The 16282-nt window shown below is 41.3% G+C and overlaps 1 protein-coding gene across 1 annotated transcript in view; it reads right to left on the reverse strand.

Moving 5' to 3' along the window:
* ADAMTS12 (ADAM metallopeptidase with thrombospondin type 1 motif 12) overlaps positions 1-16282 on the reverse strand; it is a 274548-nt gene that overhangs the window by 132553 nt on the left and 125713 nt on the right. Inside the window, exons 4-5 of the mRNA XM_019737332.3 lie at positions 4170-4366; positions 3364-3447 (exon numbers count right to left, since the gene is read on the reverse strand). Of these exons, the coding sequence (XP_019592891.3) occupies positions 3364-3447; positions 4170-4366 (281 nt within the window). The remainder of the gene's footprint in view (positions 1-3363; positions 3448-4169; positions 4367-16282) is intronic.

Raw genomic sequence — 16282 nt, forward strand, 5'->3', positions numbered from 1 at the left:
GGACATCCAAGCATCCTTCCCTATCCCAAGTATTCTTTTACTTTTTTGTATACTCATGATAAGCTCAGTTTGAAATTTCCTTTTTTGTGCTTTTGTGCAGTAGACTCCAAGCGCCCCAGAATCACAAAATGGGACTTCTATTCCTATTTGTACCTTCAGTGGCTAGCACAGTGTTTGACATATGGCTAATGTACCACAACTCTCTTCTCATTTACAGATGAGGAAAAATGGTACATGGAGCAATGATGTGATTTTCTCAGAGCTACCTACTGGATGAAAGAATCAGGATTAGAACGCAGGTCTCCTTGCTCAAAGGACGACTCATATCCCAATACCTCCCACTGCACTTTCAGCCTGTGCTGCTACCCGGATGTTAGGTAAAGGCTGGAGTCATTGTTTTTGGTTGTTGTTGGGGCTGCTCATTAGTCAAAGATGTGAAGAATAGCTTGAGCCATTCTCTGCGAATCAGGAAAATGAGAATTGTGAATTGCAACTCTACAATGAGCTAGCAATTGTGCTGTCAAACAATGAACCTTGTACCACTTGTGGATTCTATAAAAGCATGCAAGAGGAAGACATTTGGCAAGTGGGAGAAAGGAAGTCATGGCTTTTTTGCAGCAAAGCACTTGTATCTCTTTGCACTTGCAAAATGAGGATGGAAAGAAGAAAAACAACGTAATTGTGATGGGGTCAGGGAGGTAGTTGCCCATCAAATAATCCCCAAGGATTTCACTGCAGCAAGACTTTGGTGGGAGATTTTGTTTCCTGAGAATGAAGAATTGTGAAATGCGAAGGGATCTGATCTATGGACGCCTCTCTATGAGGTCCTACTCATAGTGCTACTGGTGGGACTGAAAAAGGTAAAGGTTTTTCCTTCTCATTCCCAGAAAAACCTTCTTTTTTTTCAGGTCTGAAAACCCTAAATGTCCACACATTCATTGGCTAAGCATGCATACATGCTAGATCATCATACAATAGTAAAAATAAGCCAGAGGTATCAAAGTATAATTGTCACAAGTTCCAAACATAATTCTTGTACAAATTTATAGTGAGCACATGTTAAAGGTGTGTTTAACTCATTAATGAGGAGACAGGCAAGATGGTTCAAAGGCAAATACACAAAATTGATGCAACTATATAGTCAGTTAAAAAAAAGAAGAATGCTGAAAGAAGAGTGCTAAATTAGATACAAAATTAGTTACTATTCCACACACCAACAGAACCACAACTTTCAGAGTTATCTCTTTGCTGGACACAAATCATTTTCATCTCTACTGGACAAAAAACACTTGTACCCTAGAAGTTTTCTGCATGTAAACACCTAACTTTACCCTGTCTAGGCCCTTATCAATAGTAAATAATAATCCCATAGAGTCAGATAGGTCATGTTAGACACTGAAAAGTTAATAGTTTGGGTTTTGCCTGGTTTCTACGGATGTTTGCAAAACATTTTTCTTAGCAAAAGGTTCACAGGAAGGGAAATAATACATCCATCAGTATTCCAAGACATCCAGATTATGTCTTGAGTGACAACAGGAAGTGGGGGTGGTAGAGGAAAAGAGGAAGAACAATGAATCCAAGCTCTAGAGATTATCTTCTGATTGTGGAGGCTTCAGCTGCCCAGACAACAATAAACCCTGTCTTGGGCATTTTGACCTCAGGTGTCTCACTGATGGCAACCGGAATGACGCCCTTCTTTGTATACTTCAACTGCTGGTTAAGCTTTATAGATTGCAAAGGCATTTCCTCTGGTTGGTCAGTTCATTCATTCATTAAGTTTCACGTAATTCATTCATTTATTTATTCATTCATGTCCTTCGCCCTGTGTTAGGTGCTGGAGATATAGTCAAGAATAAAGAAACAGTTTCTGCCCTCATGGATTTCATATTTTGATGGCAGCTGAGCTAAGCAAGAAAGGAGTAAACATCTACACAGAATATTAATGAATTGTGAGAGTGGTATCAATAAAGGAAGTAAATTGCATTCTGTGATGGAGAACAGTAAGTGGGGACAGCTTTGAGGATGTTGGTCATTGAAACTTGTTTGAGGAAGCAGCACGTAAACAGAAGCCTGAGAGGTGTGTGGGTGCCAGCGAGGAGCAGAGCCAGGGAACGGGTGTTCCAGACATTGGGAACCTCAAGTGCACAGGCCACGAGGCTGAAGATTGCCTTGTGTGTTCCAAAACCCACCCAGAGTGCAGTGAGTGTGAGGTCAGAAGCAAGGCAGAGGGTGACATAAGGAAAGACCGTAAAGATCATGAAAGTCTTTGCAGGACATAGTAAGAAATTTCTAAGATTTTGTTCTAAAAACAACAGAAATCCATTGACTAGTTGAGTGCAATGGAGCAAGAATTTGTATTTAAAATTATCATTCTAGCTGCTACGTAGAAAATGGATTGTGGGGCAAGGCTGGAAATAGAAAAAAAAAAAAAAACATTTGGGAGCCCACTGTGGTAGCCCAGACAAGACACAAGGCCTAAAACAATGCAATGACTGTAGAGATGAAGAACAGTGGATGAGTTTGAGATGTATTTTGGAGGTAGGAATACCGTGGGCCTTGCTGTTGTACGGGGAAGATAAGAAAATAAAGAATGATTCCTGGGTTTATGCAATAGTGCACAGCAATCGATTCTCAGCCTTTTGGCTAAGATCAGCTGTAATAGTGCATAGCAGCAATGTTTACTGAGTTGGGCAAAATGGAGGATTGGGGGGATGGGGAGGAGGTGGAATTAAGGTGATTTGGGCAGAGAGTAATCAAAAATTCCATTTTAGACTTATTAAGTTTCCACGTTTGAGTGGATTATGACACATCCAGGTTGAGATGTCAAGTAAGCAACTGGATATGAGTCTGCAGCTCAAGAGGTCTGGGCTTGATGGACGAATTGAGAGTCCCAGCATACAGATGAATACAAGTCTCTGAGAACAGATGGAATCCCCAAGGGTAAAAGTGCAGATGGAAAATCGGGCCCAGATCTGAGACATGTATTAATATGCAAGAGGTAAATAAAGGGAAAACATTTCCATGCCCCTCCTAACTCTTACTGAAACCACCCAGCCATGCCATGATTTAGTCTGTTTCCACTGTGGGACATTCTTAGTCACTGCTACAAATCTGGTCTGTGTGTCCCTAGACGCAATGACTGTCAGGTGATTTCAATATGTGTATCTTGGAACTGTTCTCCATCTCACACTTGATATCACAGAATTCCCAAGAAAATCCTACAGAAATATTATTTTCCTTCTCAACGGGCTTCTAAACACTTTTCTGATACCCTCTTTCTTGTAACCAAGAGCTCTTCTAAGTAAAGGAGGTAAGGAGTGAAAAGATACAGGGCAGAACGGTGGAGAGGAAACTATTCCTTACCTCTTCTTCTTCAAGTAGAATGAGCCGAACCACAACAATGTGAATTGCATTGCCAATGCTTGGGTTATGGAACAACCCAGTGACCTAGAGTCAGAAATGGAGAACCATTAGCCCATATGGACAGACAATAGCTAAACGCCAGAGGTGGACAAAACAGCATTGTGATGCACTTAAAATAAACGTTATCTTACAGGTCAGGAAATTTTGGTGGCATGGAAAGAAGAGATATGCCCCTGGCCCAATCTACATTATGATATTTGAAAGCAAGCTTTCCAAGGTGATGGATTGGCTGTGTGCTTGATGGATTGGCACCTTTCTTCCCTTTGACCCTTTCCCTGACCCAGGGTCTTCCTCTCTTTTATTATCAGTGACTCAGGCAAATATCTTTCCCCATCTTCACAGCACTAACACTCTCTCTGGAAAGGCAGAAAACATCAAAAATGTAAAAGGGAAGCTTGGAATTAGGGATCATTAACTTTATTCCAATTTAGCACTACGCACCTTGAGGAAATCACGTTCTAGTTCTTTGCCTCCGTTTACTAGTTTGTGCACTAAACATAAATCAGTGAGATGAAGTCATATTAAAAGGAAAACGTCAGTGGTAAGTTACAAATTTTCCTAGGATATACATGTTTAAGAGAAAGACTAATGTCCTGAATTTCCATCTTTAATTACTTAAGCAGGGAATAGATTCCTATCTCTATGTTAAAAAGGACAAAAACCCGCCTCTGTTAATTTTGGAGGGTGGAGCAGTTCTAATGACATCTGTTTGCCAGCTGCCCCTCCCCCCACACAGTCTGACATACCATGTTCATGATGGTGAGGATATAGGACTCCACGTTCTCGCTCCCATGATACTCAATCATCTTCGTGTCAGCCACCACCAGCGTCTCCACCCATCTCTCTTTGCTGATGGAACGCCGGGAGAGGCTTCTGCTTGGCAAGTTCTTTCTCTCCCACTTCTCTCGCTGTAACTCTAGCTTCTGGGAAGTGCCAAGGCTGTCTATATATTAAACAGAAGATAGTGGGCTAGTTCTACATATCTCTAAAATATTACTTATGTTTGTAAAGATGCAAGGCCATAAGTTGATGTTTAATAACATACTCGTATGAATGCAATGTTCTTATATACATGACTGAAACGGAAGAAGGGGGCAATTTAAATGAATTTTATGACCAAGACAACTGAAATTTGAATTTTACAGAGAGGTTCAAAAGTACTTCTTTGAAATAATTATTACCTATTTCACGAAAGCGATCCCTCATTATTAACAAGATATTATCATCAAGAATGGGAACTTTTTCTTTCTTGTCTTTCTCCTCTAAATTATTCACTGCCTACTGTGTGCAAGGCAGTGTACTTGGCTTTAAAATGCCAAATTGTTTGTCTTCATGAACATTTGAGGTACGTACTGCTCTTTTCAAATGTAGAAATTGATGTTCAAAGTGCCCGATTAAACAACTTCCCTGAAGATCCAGGATTTCCTATGCCCTAAAATCACGCATCTTCATCTAGACCACACTGGCTCCCACAGAGTGAGCACCGTAAAACTGAAGAACACGTAAGCTGGAAAGGCTGGATGCGGTTCAGGACCTCCCACTTCAAAAAGGTATAAAAAGAGCTGGAAAAGATCTGGTGAAGGACAGGAAAATTACCAACGTGACTAATAGGTTTCAGTATGGAAAAGGTTTAATATATGAGGGTCATAGTTTGGAAGGCAAAACCTAGGAGAGGCTATGGGATCCTGAACAAAACTGGAATCATTCTCAAACTACCGGAACAGCATAACCAGGGAACACCTCCCTGAAACTTGAAAGAGGTCTGTTTAAAACTAAACGGAATAAAGTGCTACTTCACTCCTCAGGAAGCTTCGCCCCAGTGGTTGGTGGTCAGGTGTAAGAGGTTGCAATGGGCTCACAATGGCTTAGGGAATTGACGAAAGAGGAATTTACCAAGAGATTAAGTAAGGAAAGAAGTCTCAGTCTTGGGAGATTTCTATCAGGAGGCCAGCCACACACCCCTACTTCCCCCGTCGGCACCCTGGACCCCTGGCAGGGGCAGAATGCAAGAGCAGGGTAGCAAACCTCACATCCCCTTCCGAACCTCTGGTGACGGCCATCCAGCCTCAACCTGAGTATTTCCGGTGGTGGGGCACTCACCACCACACAAGGAATCTTGTTCTGTTAGGCAGTTCCCTTCTGCACTGAGCTGAAACCTCCTCCCTGTAATTTCTAGGGATTAACCTGATCCTATTCTTCAAAGCAGTGTAGAGCACGCCCCCCCCCCCCCACAGGACAACTAAAACCATATCCTCCCCTCTCCCCGCAGTGCCCGTGGGTCCTAGAGCTGATTACACTGATTTCCTCTGTAACCCTTTGTTCCTCATTTTCAATGTCTATGTGAAGTTAGAAGACACTGAGTAATATTTACAAAATATGGGAGATAATCATAGGTCAAAATCAATTCAAATTCTATTATTGTAAGTTTTGTGTGAAAATAATAAAGAGGTACTTTGATATAAGACTTTTGAAAAATAATCCAGGATGGTATAAACCTCAGAGGGAAGTCTTGAGAAAGCTTATCAATGGTTAACCCCTTATCTATGGTATAATAACTTCTATTTTCCTTCCCCATGTACTTTGCATGGATAAGTATGACTTCCCTACGAAATCTCCAGAAATGTTATCAGTGGTTTCTAATTCTGCACCACTAGCTGTTCCCCTGTCTATCACTCTCTCATCCCTTTTTGAAGCTCATGGGAACGTTTTCAAATTACAATCTGTTTCCAAACCTCTCTGTGCAAGCCACACTTGACCCCATGTGGGGGTTCTGGAAGGGGCATTAGCAGACTGGGCCAGGGAGAGGAATCCTATCAACACAGGTCAGGTGCAATGCGATTCTCTCAGTCCCCGCCCTGTTCTTGCCGCGTGGGGGTGGATCTCTTCCAAGCTGCAAGGATGCTAGGAGCTCTCCATGAGCTTATGTATTTGGGCAACCAACAGATAAGCTTCTTCAGCCAAGTACCCTCATAAAACCCTTAGTAAATAGGCCTACTCTCCTCACTTGGCCCTGCAGGCTTGGCGTCCATCCCCTCAGTGCTAGACTCCGCTTGCAGGCTTCAGCTCACTGCAGTTGGCAGGGACCATGAAATATGCAACCCTTTCGTTAAAGCAGAACCGTGTGCTCCAGGCTGCAGCCTTAGGTCCCTGGCCAGGTGTGGTTCTCCTCTCCTCTCAGGCCCTCAGGTATCGAAGCTTAGAAGCTAGCAAGAGGCTGGCACAGGTAAGAAGTTGGTAGGATAAAGGTGATTTCTCTGCTTCTCTCAGTCCTTTCTTTCTTTTCTCACGTCTCCTTCTTTAATCCCCCTCCTCAACTTTTTATCTTCCCAATTTTGAGAAAGAGAGTTTAAAGGGAAAAAAAAAGATCTCTTTAAAGCCCATCAAGTTATTTTCATTTTTCCAGTAAGTAATCCAGTGAGTTCCACAGTAAATGCTCATGTAGGAGGAAATGTGAAAATAAGAGCTGGGTCTAGTGAAGACATAGATCTATTTTAAAATTTTCTACAAGACCTACCTATGCTAAACACTGGCTGAAGGTCAAATCCTGTGCTAATCATTCTATACACAATATTTCACTTAATTGCGCCAGCAAATCCATGAAATAAGCCCTAATATCATCACCATTGTATAGATGAGGAAACTGAGGCTCAAGGAGATTAGGAATTTCCCCAAAGTCACATAGTAAATGACAGAGCCTAGATCTAGCAAGTCTGTCTGATTCCACTACCGCAACAACAAAGATTTATGGACTAGGCTCTGTCGGGCAAGCCCTACTCTACTTTACTATGAATAGAGGCAAAGAAGTTAAGTGACATAATTCCTGCACTTATACAACAGCCAAACTAATTGTGAATAATGCAAAATGAACATATGACAACGTCTTTATCAGGTTTTAAGTAATTCCCAAGGAGAGAGATATTAGTTCTATTATGGAAAGTGCCAGAAGCTTTACTGACGTGGTGAGATTTGAATTGTGCCCTGATAGGACTGAGTTGGGAGAAAAGATTGTATATGTCTAGTCTGACTTTGCCGAGTCCTGATGAAGTCATCTCGGACTTGACAGAAGAAATGCTTCTGCTTTTAAAATTTCTAAGAATTTTGAAAGAACAAGAAGCCAGCCCTACACATTCATCCTCAAGGCCTGATGACAAAGCCAGACAGTTGTTCAGGGGCAGGGGAGGTGTCACAATTCTAAGAAGCTCTCCTGGCACCTCCAGACAGACAGACACACACACACACACACGCGCGCGCACACACACAGTCTTAATTTGCTCTGGCTGCCATACCAAAATATCACAGACTGGGTGGTGTAAACAACAGAAATTTATTTTCTCACAGCCCTGGAAGCTGAACCAAGACCATGCCTGCACGGTTTGGTCCTGGTGGGAGCTCTCTTCCTGCCTCCCCACTGTGTGCTGACATGGTCTTTCCTCAATGTGTGCGTGTGGAGCGACAGAGATCACTTTCTCATCCTCTTCTTCTAAGGCCACCAATCCTATTGGATTAGGACCCATCCTTATGACCTCATTTAACCTTAGTTGTTTCCTAAAAGCCCTATGTCCAAATATAGTCACAAGGGGCAGGGCAGGGCAGGGAGAACGGGGACAGAGTTTCAACACAAGACATTTGGGAAGACACAATTCAGTCCATACCACACACACACTAGATCTCCCTCTTCTGGGCTGGGATAACTTCTAGGCAGGCCTGGATTCGAACACTTTCCACACTGCTGTCATTTCCTGCTACTTGAGAGGCTGTGCAATAGGCTTTAGGTACCTAAAGGGCCAGAAGTGCATCTCCTTCAGCTTCTCACCCAGTGCCCAATACCATGTCTGGCAAAGAGAGGTGCCCAATAAATGTTTCATACATGGATGAAGGAAAAACAAGATGAACCTGAACTAATTTATGAATCACAAATAAGAAAGAACTGTCTACTTTTCCCCATGCCATGACTTGTTTCGATTAGAGAATTCTCCACGGTGAGATTGTGAAGTGTTTGCTTTAAGGGGAGAAATGCAGTAAAACAGGCAGTTTGAGTAAGGACAATTTCCCGTCCTGACGCAGGACTGACTTTCTTAAGCCTGAAGCTAAGGAAGTACCGATATCCATCCAGTATCTGCTGAGATGTCCAGGATGCCCTGGGTGGTAACAGAGCACAGGTCCTAGAGACCCCTGGAAAGTATGAATAACTGAGTAGTTTTTCCTTCTCCAAATGGTTTAGGCAGCACTTCATAAAGCTGTCTCTCCTTTAGAGCTTTCTCAGGTAGCAGAGCAATCTCTCAGATTTAGGGTTGTCTGCAGACAAGCAAAAATCATGCCTTGAGAAGGTTGCATGGAGGAGGCTCGAGTGGTACCAGGGAGCAAGGAAAGTGAACACAGAAAGCAGAAGACTGGCAGGGACAAAGTCTCCTGTACTTGAAGGGATGCTTTTTAGCATTCCCGTGGCCTCTAGCCTGGGCAACGAGGTCCACCTCTTCTGCATAGGGCATTGCGCAAGGCTCTGCCTCCTACCCTAACTCAACTTTTCCCTCACCTGCTTCTCTTCTGCTGCCGCACACCCAGATCCCATAGAGAAGGAGGATTGCTGCCTGGCCTGTAATGGTTGACCACTCAGTGGCAGGCACAAATTGCCTCAGGCATGTTCAGTATGGTCTTCTTGAGAGATCTGAAGGTACCAAGGTTTCATGGACAGGGGAAAAAAACAGTCCTCAATTCATGTGCACGTTGAAATGCAGCAAGAACATTTTGAGTGATACCTACTGGATTGCTCATAACGCTCTCCCCACTGGCATCAAGGCTCCGCATGTCGGTCAGAAAGAAACGTGGGAGGCGGTTATGTTTGCGGCTACTATGCCCCAGACCACACATAACTGCTCGCTATTTCACGTCACCAACTTGACTCCAGGACATAAATAGTTCTAAGTTCCTCCTCCTGGACCACTAGAGTCTCTCAGAAAAACGTACATCCTGCGTGATAAGTACTAACTTGGCACGACAGCACGAGTCAGGCTGGAAGTCAAGAGGGAAGAAGCCTTTGAGGGCACTAATCAGAAAATTGCATCGCAGAGACCTTGAGAAACCACCGGACCCTTTTTTGAGCAGAGGGAAACAGAACAACTCCACCCTGATGAGACTGAATTATTAAAGAAAGTGAAAGAGACCATATTTACATGTGGTCATATTTATACACCAATGGACATATTATTATAAACATATAAACATATGGGCATATTTTACAGTTCTTTCCCCCTACCTTATGCTAATGCTTCATTTCACACAAACATAACTTCTTGCTTGCCCATTTATTACAAATATAGTATTTATATTCATACAGATTTATAACGTTCTTTTTTTCTTCTAGCAGACATGGCCCGCTTCCCCCCAGAACCTAAGCCAACACAGGTACATTTCCTTAGTTTTCCTCTGTGGGATTCTTTTGTTGGTTGGTTGCTTTGGTTTTCTTTCTAGGACACCTCTTCACTGAGAATGACACTTTTTCAATTTCATCTTTATGTAGGCGTCTGCTTTCAGCTCTCTACTGTCTATGAGCTGAGAAACTTGTCCTCAGTCCCCCACACATGGGCTCTTAGAATGCAGAGTTCAGAAAGCTCCAAGGAAGCCATCGTCTTCAGCGTTTCGTTAATTTCTGTGTCTGCATTCCCATCTTTTTTTTTTTCCCCTTCCCTCCCTCCTTCCATTTTCTTTTGTGCCTCTGAGAACTTTGCACATATTCTTGCCCACTCCACTATCTGTATTTAAAGAAAAAAATTATAAAAGCTCTTTATCCAGAATTTTTAAGTTTTACATACCAGGGGAAGGGGTATGAATTTATGCAAGTTCTCTAGTTTACAATATTTTTGTGTCACTTTTCAGGGTGAAATTCAGCCTCACTCTAGTTACAAAAGAGTATATGCTATAGAAACAGAAATGCTATAGAGTGCATGGTTTCCCAAAGTGTTATAAGAATCTATTTTAGAAAATAATCGAAAGACACTGAACCCATCCTTATTTTCCTCAGGCCCTCTGGGACATCACAAGCCTGAGAAAGTAATTCAGGGCAGAGGGACTCAGGAGACATAAATTATAATCTTAGGGGACATTAGATCCATTGTAATCAGGAATCACTTCACTCTTGTGACGAGTGCCAAAAAGAGAGACTCTGCAATTTGCTTTTTTCTAGTAAAGGTGAGAAAGATATTATTTTTTAATTTCCACATATTTGTGGGGTTTTTCCTGCTGTCTTTTTGCAGTTGATATCCAACTTCAAAGCCTTGTGATCAGAGAATATGCTTGGTATAGAATGATATTATTCTTGTTATAAACCAAACGCAGGATTTTATCTATTAGCAAATGTAGCAAATACAATGGATTTGCCATTGTTAATTCTCTTAGCTCAAAGAAACTTCTGTGTTTCATTTTATTTCCTTCTGCCTGGGTCAGCCTGCCCTTTTGGACAGCATGTCCCTGAGAGGAAAGGCTTTCTTTACAAGGGAGAACTAGATCAGTGCCTCAGTCATTTGTGTACTCAAAAGTTGGCACACAGCCGGGTGTCATCTAACATGCAATAAATACTTGCTGAATGAATGTATGGACTCATTCACTTAATATTTATTTGTGGGGGTAGGGTGGTGGTTAGAGCAGTAAACAAAACAGAAACAAAACGGTGTTCACATTCTAGGGAATCTAACCTGAATTTTATCATTCACTCATCAACATGAGCCCCTCTGGGCCTAACTCTGGGACAGTAACAGCGATAAGTATGCTAGAGAAGATGCAAGTAGATAAACACCAAAAGGGCTCCCAGACTCTTTAGTTTGTAAACGCTGACCTGATTTTAAATAGCTGTCTGAAGACAAAGACAACATCAAGGGTGACAGAACACTGGGCCCTTCACAGACCTGTGACAGGTCCCTACATCACCCTGGGCCTACATCACACGGGATGGGCCACGCTGGGGGGGAGACACTGGTGAAGGACCACGTCAGCATCAGGCGGCCCCCGAGGACCCCTTCATGTTGTCTCTCTTCCTCACTCTGGGGAGGAGTTACCTACCAAAATGAGAGTACTTCAAATGCTGGAGGTGTCAATGAACAGGAGGAGCAATTAGGTGAAAAGTTCTAGCAGGAGTATCTTGTGGTAAGAGAAACTCAGAGAGATAGCTAGAGGCCAGCTACGCAGGGCCACTGCCACAATCCAAGACACTCAAGGCCACAAGCTAATGGTCAGGGTCTGGCTTAGATAGGAGATCTGAATCCCACAAATACTGAACTCAGCCTTTCCCAGCTTTCTTTGAGGACTCCTTCATTCATTCAAGGGACCTGTCAACCAGTAACAGGCTGAATGGGGCATCACATTAATACTTTGTTTGGAATCTTTACCCATCTCTAACTCCAAACCCCCAAAGTAGCACGCTAACAACAAATGTGCAAACATGTCAAAATTGGGCAAGTTTTGTTTCCTAAAGGAAATAGTATTCTGGAGTAAGGTGCTCTCCTTCCTTTAAGGGACAAGGGATCCCACAAAATCACAAGGGATTCCCATTTCAGCTCTGAAATTTCTTAGACGTTCATTGGAGGAAGTGGGTTATGGTAATTTTTTTCTTTTATCCACTTTATTGTATTTTCTATATTACTTTTATAGTTAGAGAATAAACTTTAAAAACATGATGGTCCTTTCCTTTTATTTTCTTCACTACAATTTTATAATTTAATAGCAGACTTTTTCTCAGTCTCTTCTCTAATTCTCTTGTTAATGTCTGTCCTTTTAACCGAGTAATCAAAGGCTATTCTCCCCAACCATGTTAAATGCTCCTTTAGCAACAGCGTAATAACATAATAACCTACATAATTATTGAGAAATATAAATCTACTTATTACCTGGCTCTCCAAAGGTAGAGAAATAGACCTGGGGGGTGGGGGGGACACAATGAAAATCAAGGAGAAAAAAGGAATTATTCCAAGTAATAAGCCAGCCATTCTTCAATGAAGGTATGTGGCTGCGAAAAAGGTTTAAAAATATGAGCCAGAATTTCCATTAAGGAACTAGAGATACATGAAGTATAAAGGGAGACATTGAACTCAGCCAGATAAACATACTTCCTGGGGCAATGGAAAGAATACTGTGGTCCACAGAAGCACAGGACAAGACACAGCCACCAGGCACTTGGATAGCAATCAAGGGTCTCCTGTTTCTGATTCACAGAATTGCTATAAGTAAGGAATAAATTAGAATGTGGGACGAACATCATGCACAATCATCATTCCCAGAGTCACGGGAAGTGTTATTTTTTTTCCTCAATCCTATTAGCAACTAAAGATATGATGTTCATAATAGGGCAAAACCCTGTTCCTCTTGTTTTCAGGTAAGGTTTATTTAATTCCAGTAACTGGGGAGAGCCACGACTTTAACCAGCCTGGCTGCCTCGTCCCTGCCTTCCCTTGTAAAATATTTCAGTTCCTTACTGACTAGAGCAAAGCGACCAGGAAACAGCACTCAAAAGCAAGTACTTTTTAGCTATTATTTTTCCATACTTCTTTTTTTTTTTTTTTTTTTTTTTTTTAGGAGAGAGAAAGAGATTGCTAAATTTCGACGCGGAAATTTATTTTAAAAAGTAACGTCCTGTCCATGACAGATGAATAAACAACATGCAGTATTCGCATATAATGGAATATTATTCAGCCCTAAAAAGGAAGAGCATTCTGACAAATGCTACAACATGAATGAAACTGGAGGACATTATACTAATAAAACAGCCTGTCACAAGAGGACACATACTGTATGATTCCACTTATCTGAGGCACCTGGAAGAGTCAAATTCAAGAGACAGGCAACAGAATGGTGGTTGCCAAGGGCTGGCATGGGAGGGAAATTTTGAGGAGTTATTGTTGCACTGGTACAGAGTTTCAGTTTGGGAAGATGAAAAAAGTTTGCTAGACACATAGACAGTGGTAGCTGCACAACAATGTGACTGTTTTAAAGCCACTGAAATGCACACTTAAAATAGTTCAAATGGTACATTTTATGTTATGTAGATTTTACAATTAAAAAATAAATTTTAAAAAAATTAACTTCCATGGTAGATGGTGGAAGCTGAAGTGAACACAGACCTACCCAATCAACTGCACATTCTATCGTTGCATCAGTAATTCCCAAAGTGACCTTTCAGCCCCTAAAGAGACTCAATCACCCATCACTGTTTCACAATCACTGACGTGTGCTTATTGAGACAGTAACATTTCAACAACTGGAATTATCAAAGTAAGACTTTTCTAAATAAGCTTTATTTATTTATTTATTTTTTGGAGTTGTTTTTTTCCTGTTCGTTTTTTTTTAAATTTATTGGGGTGACAACTGTTAGTAAAATTACATAGATTTCAGGTGTATAATTCTGTATTACATCATCTATAAATAACATTGTGTGTTCACCACCCAGAGTCAGTTCTCCTTCCATCACCATATATTTGATCCCCCTTACTTTAATTAACATTTTAATTAGCCAGAAATTCCATTTTCCAAAACATTCCAGTGACACGAGGTATAAATTAAAAGTTCTTTGCCTGGCCCTTTCCTGGAGCCTTGACTGCGACCTGACTGGTCCTGTCCTCTGTGACTTTCTCCCCTCGTCCCGGGGCTCCAATCCATCCATCAGTGCTGACAGGCCCATCTTGACTTAACCTTTATGCCTCTGCCCACTTCCGCCCTCTTGAGGCTATTACAGTTTCCTAGGCAGCTCTTTTTGGCTTAATATTGTCAACCTAAGATATTGTGCCCTGTAGGTCTGCTTGCTTTTTTTTAACTATACATTTCAAAAGTCTAGATTTTACTTTCTAATCTGCCACCTAACTCCTTGTTTGTCTGCCCAAGAAAGCAGCTCTGTCCACACATCTACCACATACAACTTCTCTCTGAGATGTCACTTTGGGCCTCCCAGCTTTAGAGATAGGGGTTCTGGAATCTCTTCTCAAAATGTGGTAGTGACTCAACATAATTAAATTGTGATATTTAATCAGGCAAAAGGTATTATGCACATATTCAGAACCGGCCAGGACCACACTAGCCTCTATGGGCAAAGATAAACTATGAACTATATAGTCCTTAATCTCAAGATGTTCTCTCAACTATTGGGGTGGAGAATAAAAAGCATCAGCAAGAAAGAAAATCACACCAACAATAAAGGATTAAATGTCACTAAGAGGGATGATAAGAGTTTGGAGGGTAAAGAGATCAAGGACAGCTGGATTCAATGAGCACCTATTTCCAATCACCCTGAAATCACGAAGATAAATCAAATCAACTTTGCTTCCACTGAGGCCCTCTTTGTCCAGTCAGCAGGTGGAATAGACTTACTTCTCAAGGTGGGAAGCAGGGCTTTCGGAGTGAGTAGGATGTAACCAGACAGGATGAGAAGGATGAACAAGGTGCAGAGAAAAGGGTCATCGGGTAGCCTTTCGAGAATTCCGAATGGCCTGGATAATTCCAAACGGCCTAATCCTAAACTATTTCCATTTGTCAAGTAATTAGGGAACATCCGCTCTGTTTCATAATTATGTTATACTTTGCTTATTAAAATGAGCTTGTATTTCAGACCCAACACAAACGGGGATGGTGGGAGGAATCCAGAGAGCCTGCAAAAGGGCCCCAGATGGAAGCGGGGCAAGGACTCTCATTTCACTGCAAAGATTCCATAATGTGGACATTTATGGATTTTCCCATGTGTGTAACTGAGTGGTGACTCGTCGTGGTTCCCAGCATATGAAAATTGAACAGTGACCACCAGATAAGCTGAAAGAATTTAAAGAAAATGAGTGAAACTTGTTCTTCCCAATAAGAGCATGTATCTTTTACACAATCATAGTTGCTTCTCTTAACAACCTGGGGACAGGAGGGCAGGTATTACCAACCCCATTTTACATAGAGGTCAACTGTATTTTAAAAAGCTTAAATTAGGAGGCATAGACACATAAGTCAATGGAACAGAACAGAGAATTCAGAAAAAGACCTGCATGACGATGCCTAACCGATTTTTGATCCAGGTATAAACTCATTCAATGGAGGAGATCCTGGAGCAATTGGACAACCACAGGCAAAACAAACAACACTGACCTAAGCCTTATTTTTTTTTTTTTAATAAAAATTACTTCAAAATGTATGACTGTATGGACTTAATCATGGAATGTAAAACTGTATAATTATCAGGAAAAACAGGAGAAAATCTTTGGGACCTAGGACTAAGCAAAGAATCCTAAGACTTAGACTATCCACAAAAGGGAAAACTGATAAATGGGACCTCACCAAAATTTAAAATTTTTGCTCTGCAAAAGCCAGTTTGAAATATAGAGCTTTGTTCTAGGGTCGTAAAAATGTTCTAAAGTTGACTGTGGTGATGATTGAACCCCTCTGTGCATATACAAACACCCACTGAATTGTAAACTTTAAATGGGTGAATTATAGTTAAGTGAATTACGTCTCAATAAAGATGTTATTTTTAAAAATGACTATGTGAAGAAGATGAAAAGACAAGCTCCATACTGGAAGAAAATATCTGCAAACCACATATTTAACAAAAGACTAGCATCATCAAGAGATATAAGGAAGTAAAAAACTCAACAGTAAGCAAAAAAAAATCAAATTAAAAATGAGCAAAAGACAGGAACAAATATTTCACTGAAGATGATATACAGATGTCTAAAAAGCACATGAAAAGATGTTCAACATCATTACTGATCAGGGAGGTGCAAATTAAAACCACAATGAGATATCACTACATACCTATCAGAATGGCTAAAGACAAACAAATGAAGAAACAAAAACTCATAGATGCAGACAATAGTTTAGTGGTTACCAAAAGGTAAGAGAGGAC

This window comes from Rhinolophus sinicus, chromosome 3 (genome assembly GCF_057876585.1).
Source record: "Rhinolophus sinicus isolate RSI-liver-muscle chromosome 3, RSI-T2T, whole genome shotgun sequence".
In the NCBI taxonomy this organism is placed as follows: domain Eukaryota; kingdom Metazoa; phylum Chordata; class Mammalia; order Chiroptera; family Rhinolophidae; genus Rhinolophus; species Rhinolophus sinicus.